At 34.6% G+C, this 8,987-nt stretch overlaps 1 protein-coding gene across 8 annotated transcripts in view; it reads right to left on the bottom strand.

Moving 5' to 3' along the window:
• ROBO2 (roundabout guidance receptor 2) overlaps positions 1–8,987 on the bottom strand; it is a 672,125-nt gene that overhangs the window by 66,393 nt on the left and 596,745 nt on the right. For all 8 annotated transcript variants that reach the window (XM_005867326.2, XM_014540612.1, XM_014540614.1 and 5 more), the window contains one exon: positions 6,063–6,245. In XM_005867326.2, coding sequence (XP_005867388.1) covers positions 6,063–6,245 — 183 coding nt within the window. The remainder of the gene's footprint in view (positions 1–6,062; positions 6,246–8,987) is intronic.

Here is an 8,987-nt window from a genome sequence, read left to right as displayed (position 1 = left end):
GATAAATTTCATCAAAGCAAACCAATCTAAGTTGAGAGTTGAAAAATATAGTGGTTTGATGGATTATCTCAAATCTAGATTTGAAAATGACAATGTGCTGATTGGTAAAATGATAATACTTCCATCATCTTCTGAAGGTAGTCCCAGAAATATGCAGCAGCGATATCAGGATGCTATGACAATTGTAACAAAGTATGGCAAGCCCAATTTATTCATAACCATGACATGCAACCCCAAATGGGCAGATATTGCAAACAATTTACAACACTGGCAAAAAGTTGAAAACAGAACTGACTTGGTAGCCAGAGTTTTTAATATTAAGCTGAATGCTCTTTTAAATGATATCTGTAAATTCCATTTATTTGGCAAAGTAATAGCTAAAATTCATGTCATTGAATTTCAGAAACGTGGACTGCCTCACGCTCACATGTTATTGATATTAGATAGTGAGTCCAAATTACGTTCCCCTAATTAATTCCCTTTCAATGTGCACGAATTTCGTGCACCAGGCTACTAGTTTAGTATAATGAGAATTTTATTTTTTTGTATATGTGTATCAAAAAAAAGAAAAGACCCTTATCTTAATAAAATTACTTGTCTTTTTAAAGCGAGGGAAATAAGACATCTTGAAATTTCAATGTGCACGAATTTCGTGCACCAGGCTACTAGTTTAGTATAATGAGAATTTTCTATTTTGTATATGTGTATCAAAAAAAAAGAAAAGACCCTTATCTTAATAAAATTACTTGTCTTTTTAAAGCAAGGGAAATAAGAGGACACCTTGAAAAGGTGCTCCAAAACTTTTATTCTACTTTGAATAGCAATGAAAAGTTAACTGAATTCTATCAGAACATGGGATTAAATGCAGACTAGATATAAGAATGAACAATTAAAACTCCTAAAATGGAAGTCATTTGGTATTTTGATCAATATTTTTGTGTGTGTGCAAAGAGAAAGAAACATAAAAATAAATTCCACAGCAAATTGAAAGCTGTTCTGAGGTAGCTATCATTTCAGAGATGTTGAACCACTTTGAAGCTGAAAGCAAATAGGATGGGGAGAGCATAGGTGATTGGACAATCTCATTCTAGTCATGATTTTGATACTCCCAGTGTAGTAATTTTGTGCTTATCAGACATAAATTTGAAATAGGTGTGAATCTTTATCAGGAGTTTCTGCTAACATATTAAACTGAGAACTTTCAGCAAGCCATGTACGGACGTTTTTAGCTAAAACTAACTAAATAATGCTAAGGTTTCTTTAAAAATCTACAGAAATCACAATCTTAAATGTTTTAGAATGCTATTAAATATTTTGAATATATTACAATATTTACAAAGAATTTATGGTAGAAATATTCTGCAAGTTTATATCATACACAAAGTACCTGCACTATTATCTGACAGGATTAACCCTAATCTCATGCCTGCTAGGAGTGAGGGGATAGGAAAGCATGGCTATGCAGTAAATTGCTCTTTGGGGGTAAGGAAGCTTTCAGAGTGCCTATCTCCAGTAGACCACGTTTTCCTACTCCAAATGGAAACTTTAATGTTGCCAGCCAAGCCTTGGTCCCTTTCCTGATAAGCTATTTCTTAAATATGAATGTAGATTAATCCTCTTTTTAATAAGCATTAACTCAGCCCAGATAATCAGAGTATAAAAATTCCATCCAATCTTTTAGTGGTACTTGGATAGTTTTGTCAAATAATGTATATCTCAGAAACAGTTTTAAAAGCTATGCTTGAATTGTTTAATGTTTCATAATTTGCTCACTCAATTGTTAATACTTATTGAGTTTCATAAAATCTGTTATCTACAGAGGTAATAGTCATAAAATAAAATCACCTTTTTAAAAGTAAAAATATATTTATTACATTAAAAATTTGATCCTTTAAAATTATGAATAAGAATATGAACAACATAAATTTGAAAGGAATCGTGTAACCTTCATGTGGATTATAATACAGATACATAAAATACATGAACATATATGTTTCATATGATATATATATATATACATATACATATATATGTATATATATAATTATATAGAATCTTCATGAAAGCTACATGTATTTTATTTGAATTTATGTTGTTCATTTTTCTATTTAGGAACACTGTTTTACATATGATCAAACATTTACTCTAGATTCAAAAATAACCTAATATTTTCTGCCAAAATCTCTTTATAAGCTCATTTCACCCTTTAACAACTAGGTTGGTAAATTATTATAGCAGTCAGGGATGTCAGGTGCAGTGACAAGAAGACTGTTAGTGCTCAAATGAAGATTAAGATAAATAACATTGTATGTTGCCCTGGAAAAATCTAAAATGACTTCATGTAGAATAAGAGATCTGAGGATGCTTTTTCAAATGTAGATGCCCTTCTTTGCACCACGTGGAAACCTGTAGTGCATATTTGTTTTTGAAGAATTTAAATAAAGGATAAAGAGGAAAAATATGAATAGAAAGTTAGTGTGTTACATTGCCCTGGGGAAATCTCTAATTTCTACTATGTAAAGAAGCAAAACATGTTCAGCGAAATTCTTTCAGGTCATTTAAAGGTACAAGTTTGCATTTGATTCTTGATAGTTGTCTTTATAATCTAAAGTGTTAAACTGCCAGTGTTCTCTGATAAATATGTTAAACCTGACATATAAAAAAAATATCAGTACTGAGGGGCAGGTTTTCTTTCCCTTCCTTCTAAGCATTCAAATACAGTTTTTCACATGATGGAGCGTCAAAGAAGAGCAGCAATAACAGTCCCTGAATAAGTTTTTGCCTAAAAAGGATGAGTGGGAGACATCCTGCAAGAGTAAGAATTTCCAACCTGAAAGGTATTTACATGTCTCCCCACTAGTTAAAATCTCCCTTATTCTACCTCTAGTGGATGAAGAGACTTGGAAAGGAGCAGGAAAAAGGGGAGTGCTGAAGTCAAATTCTACCTACAGTGCAATTCTACTCAAATTGGTCCAGCTTCATTAAAATATACTTTTCTTAATATGTGTAACATAGCAGATATTTAAGTATAATACCATATCACACTTAGGGCTTGAAATAAAGGAAGTATCTTATAATGTAAATTAATTTAAATAAGTATCCAAAATTTTATTTGGAAAAATTATTTTGCTATCATGTCAACAATAAAGTTTTGAGATTATACAGACATTACACTGTAGTGAAAAAGTAGAAATGTTAGGCTTTTCATCTTGCAAGTAAAATCTCATTTTCTTGTGAAATTTATGATCCCAAGAGAAGTGTTTATGAAAATAAAAATATAAACAGAACCAGTACAGAACTTATTCAATATAATTTCATAACACACTTCAGAGAAAAATAGCCCTGTGTGAAATCTCTGTGCTCTTAAAAATAGATCATTAGCTCATGCAAGAAATATCAGAATTTAAACCCATGAAAAATATATATTCCATTAATCATTCCTATTTAAAATCCCCATATTCTTTACATTGTATAAAGGCAAGAATGAACACTTTAACAGGTAGAGGATAGGCTATTTCTGGAGGGAAATGTGTAGAAAATATCAGCAAGTCAGATATGCAATGCTAGGTACCTGTGGTTTCAATTTTCATTTGCTTCTCACATACAAGAAAGGAACAGCAGTTGCTGGAAGGCAAATTACTAGTTGAAGGTGAATCCATTCTGAGAGACAGCCATCTATCAATTAAGTATAAAGGTTTTAAAAGGCTGCTTTCTGGTTTGGCCTTATTCCAAAATATTTGAAGGGCATACACCTTCTGAGTTAGCAGTTCTTCTACAAGCAGATGGATATCAATCACTATGAGAAATGATAATAGTAAATGGACTATTCTTGTCAAGCTCAAAGACCAACAGAAATTTTCAAATCAAATACATAGATTTTGCAAAAAAACAACAACAAAACAACAAAAAAGAACAACAAAAAAACCCCACAACCTGCTGTTAAAAAAAGAAAAAAAAAGAAAAAGAAGGAAAAATATCTAACATAATTTTACTAAAACACAAACCTACTAATTATGAGAGCTTTGTTATTTATGAGGCATGAGTGAATGAAGAAGTGTAGAGAGTAAAACTGCCACACTGCACTGAAGTGACTAGTGTAGTCAATATTTTAATGTTTTCACTAAAGCCAAGCAAAGGGATAAACACAAAGTAGTCCTTGAATGAAATCTGTTCTTCCATATGCTTTATAAGATTTGCTAGTCTATGAAGGTGTCACAGAGATAAAATGTAACATTGTAAGTGATTAAACACATGGGTTGATAGTACCTTCCAGGAATGAAGGTGGAGCCCTGCATTGCAAATCAAGAAGGTACATTAAAGTATCATCAAGGTTCAAGACTGACACTCAGCAGTTACTGCCTGCCATCCCTTTCTGGAAAGAATCTCTCTCTGGTGTGGTGGGTCGGCTCTCAAAGCATAAGCAAGACTGAGTCAGCAATCAATAACAAAGATAGCAGATCACAAAGCATGGAAGCCCCTTTCCAATGGAGACACTACGATACTTTCTCTAGTGCTGGGGATTACTCTATCCAGTAAGTAATAACCTTTATTTTCATAAGATATGGACATGAGCTGCAATGTTATAATCAAATGATCATATTTAAAGGCTGTAAAATAACTGACCAGACAACAAGTGGGTGCTGTGATTTTTCATTTTCATTATTTAGACATTCTCAGCAGTTTAGAAGTCTACAAACTACAGCAGCTTATAAGCTTAATAAGCAATGAAACTCTTGTCAAAATCAGTTATTAAGGTATTTATGCTTCTTACCAAGGTTATAGAAGACTAGGAGCCCAGCGCGGCCCACCCACCTGCAGCCCTGCCTTCACACCCAAACCTGTCCACGCAGAGCTCCAGCGCACTTGGCCCAGCCCACAAACCCTCTGGACTTCTCTGGTCGCCTCAAGCCCTGCATTCAGTCCCTTGAGTGGCCTCAGGCTGGTCCTGCCTTCTCTGGCTGCCTCCCCGCTTCTGCCCCATCTCCCTGGCAGGTGGGCCGCAGGGCACTCAGAGTGTGAGCGGTGAGTGGCGAAGGACTGGTGAGGGGGGCGCTATGCACTCTCACCCCTGCCCTCCCCAGCATGAGATGGTCCTGCCTCCTCCGGGAGGGGCTCCTCCCCACTTCCGCCCATCTCCAGAGCAACGCCCCAGCTAATATGCTAATGACCCAGTCATTACCCGTTATGGCGTATCAACCATTAGCATATTAGCTCTTTATTAGTATAGATTGAATAAAATTTCTCAAAAAATTCTAAAGTGTTTGTAGAATGATGTTAAATCAAAATTGTTAGCTTATAAACTCTAAAAGTATAAAATACGGCGAGACAATTTCTTTGATTGTTGTCAGATAAAATATTTAAAATGAATTGCAGTCAAAATTGTTATTGAGCTTCATTACTGAGTTCATTCTTTTAGTCACTGACAATAATTCTCTCTCTCTCTCTCTCTCTCATCTTGGAAATATTTTAAAGCCCACAATTTTGAAAACCTTGAAATTCTGTTTTGGATTCTAAAACAAAACATCTTTTCAGGCAGGTAGAACACATAGGACCTTCTTTTTCTTCTGCTGCTTCTTTTCCTTCTCCTTTCTAAAATGCTGATTCATCACCTTGAACCAGACATCTATTTAAGTGACTAGTGAATCCTTAATTCATGCATCACCAGTCTTATTAATTCTGTCAAGACTTTTTTCCTGAGCATTTTAGTAATCCTCTTGCCTAAAGACAATCTCAAGGAACGGCTTCATAGCATGCAAAGTCTGTGTATTTCTGTGTTTTGAAGAACTAGTTGAAAAAAGTGGTTAAGCATTTATCTTGTGCACTCTCGTTATGCTTCATTGAAAATTCAAGCAAAAAGATTGCCTTATGGTCATAATGTGATATACTGAATAGCAATGCATTAAAGCATGTCATTTATAATTCCATTTTACAGAACAGATGTTTAAAACAAGCCAAAAAGATTCATTCATTCACTCTTCTAGTATTCCATCCCATTCCATTCTTTTTCATTTCAACACATTCCTGAAGATAAGAGGTTTTTTTGGCTGGAAATAGTCTCTTACCAGCATAATTACTGAGTCCCTTTCTCTTCTTTCTTCGCCAATACAACCAGATGCTAAAACCCATCAAAATTACCCAGCAGGCACCACCAATACCAGCTATAAAAGCTGGTTGCTTCACAACATCAGTGATTTGCTCAGTTATGCTGTTATTGTTTTCAGTAATGACAACTTCATTACGTCCGCCTATGGAAGAAACAATAGTTTTAGTAAATATTAATACAAAAACAAACACAACAATACACATGGTGCTCTAAAGCCACACACATACACACACAAACAGAAAATTCCTTTGAAAGCAAGTAATATTGGTTGTGTCCTGAACCTGTCACAATTATTGATAAGGATATTTTATAAGTTACAGAAGAATAATCAAATCATGAGTTTGAAATGTGATTTAAAACATTGCTAATCAGTAAAGAAAATAAGTTAAATTAAACAAAAAAACCCACATTGCTCTCTTATGATTGGTTTACTATTATGAATAGATTCAGAACTGCTTCTTGGTTTACCACCTTATAAATGAGTACTAAAACGATTACTAGGGGTTGAAATAACGGCAACTTTTCTTCAGTTAGGTAAAGAGTCTTTTAATGTAGTCTCATACAACAAAAAAATGCAACTGCCACAATCAGCACAGGGGCTTTGCAAATTCTCTTTCCTTTACAGCATGGTCCAAATTCAAATGTTCATGATTCAAAAATATGGGACTTAATACTGTCTTTAATATCATACCAAGGAACTTATTTTGGTCAAACCACTTAATTTTCTGGAATGTATTAAAATCAATGCATAAAACAATGACGATTATGTAAACATCCTTTCATAAAGATTAGTATTTATAATTAAAATGTCATGAAAAGATAAAACTTCTATATTACCGTAAAGTATATGACACTAACTTGAAAATCCACTTAAAAGTTGAGCTCAAAGGACAACCTGAAATATAATTCTAAGGTCTACATAATTAAAGCATACATTTAAACCTGGACTAAGATTATTCTAGAAGTAGTAGTCACGTTTTTGATAATCTAGACCTCTCAGAGGTAATTTTAAAAGTCTTAATCCACATTTTTAAATAGGCATAATCATAATATCACCGAAGAACAAAGATGTAGGTGTTTAACAGATTAAGAAATTTAAACACTGAGAATTAAGTGATTTTTCTTTTTTAAGGTTTTATTTTAATAGCTTTATTGATGCATAATAAACATATAATAAACTGACATATATAAAGTAGTAATTTAATTGTTTTGACATATGCATACAGGCCTGAAACCATTACTATTATCAAGATAATGAATATATCCTTTGGTCCCCAAAGTTTCCTCCTGCCCATTTATTATCCCTCCTTTCAACCTCTCCATGCTAACTCCCAGGCAACCACAGATCTGTCACTGTAGATTATCTTTTTTTCCTAGATTTTTATATACATGGAATTATACAGTATGTACTCTGTTTTATCTGACTTTCACTCAGCACAATTATTTTGAGATTCATCTATGTTGCTGTGTGTAGTTTATTCTATTTTATTACTAAGAGGTATTCCACTTGTGGTATGTAAATACTACAACTTGGAATCAAATGTTCATATAAACACTAATACATGAATATTTGTAAAAGCTTTGTTTGTGATAGCCTAAACCCGTGGTTGGCAAACTGCGGCTCGCGAGCCACATGCGGCTCTTTAACCCCTTGAGTGTGGCTCTTCCTAAGCCTTAGGAGTACCCTAATTACGTTAATAACAATGTACCTACCTATATAGTTTAAGTTTAAAAAATTTGGTTCTCAAAAGAAATTTCAATCGTTGTACCGTTGATATTTGGCTCTGTTGACTAATGAGTTTGCCGACCACTGGAACTGGTTCCAATGTCAATATTATACCTTATTAGGGACTGATCAAATCCTATTTATAAGTAAATTATAATCCAAATATAAATGGCAAATGTTAGCATATCTTATCAAAGTAATGTATAATTTTTATTAGTTATCATGGCACTGAAATATATTAGAAAGATCATGGATTTTGAGGTTCTGTATTTGAATACCATCTCTGCCACTTACTAGCTAAGTAAGCAGTGAGCTTCTGCAGGGCACTTAAAGTTTTTGAGAACCAGTTTTTGTTCGTTGACAACAGTGCCTTCTATTTATGAGGGTTGTTTAGATGTTGTATGTAAAGAGGTTAATAGAAACACAGTAGTTTGTGACTCAAAATTATGGCCTACTTAAGGTTAAAGTTTATTTTAAGAGCCACTCAGGTAACTTCAAGGATGTAAGTTGTAAACTGTCTAGATGTGAGAGTCCTGCAAACCACAGGTGACTTGTTTATTGCAGTTTCTCTTTTATTCCAGATAAGATAATCAGCCCACAATACCCAGACTGCCTTATAGTTGAGTGTAACAAAGTGAATGAGTATTGGCCAATGGTACATGGGCACAAGTGATGCATACTAAGTACTACCTTCAGACTTGACCCGTATGTTGTGACAATACTTAGGGGACATCGCCTCCCTAAGAGATGGGAGAGCCATTAACTGGAAAGACTGAAATATCCTGAATAACTGTATAAAATCTGCTACCCCATTTTAGACTGGGCTATAAATAAGAAAGAAACTTGTCAATTGTTAAGACAATCAGAATGCAGGCTTTTGGAGAAACGAAGATGGCGGCATAGGTAAACACCGGAGATTGCTGCCACAAACAACCACTTCAAAAATACAACTAAAAGACGGAACGGACATCACCCAGAACCACAGGAAGGCTGGCTGAGGAGAGATTCTTCAACTAGAAGGAAAGAGAACAGCATACCGAGGCTCAGAGGAGGCGCAGTGTGGAAAATGCAAAGGTACGGTGGTTCGCGTGGAGCCGGCTGGTGGCTGAGGGCCCGGTTGTCGTTTTCAATCAGGAGGGAGTCTCAGACTCTGAGCTC

This window comes from Myotis brandtii, unplaced genomic scaffold (assembly GCF_000412655.1).
Source record: "Myotis brandtii unplaced genomic scaffold, ASM41265v1 scaffold249, whole genome shotgun sequence".
NCBI classification, from domain to species: Eukaryota; Metazoa; Chordata; class Mammalia; order Chiroptera; family Vespertilionidae; genus Myotis; species Myotis brandtii.
This window is presented reverse-complemented; position numbering and strand designations above follow the sequence as displayed.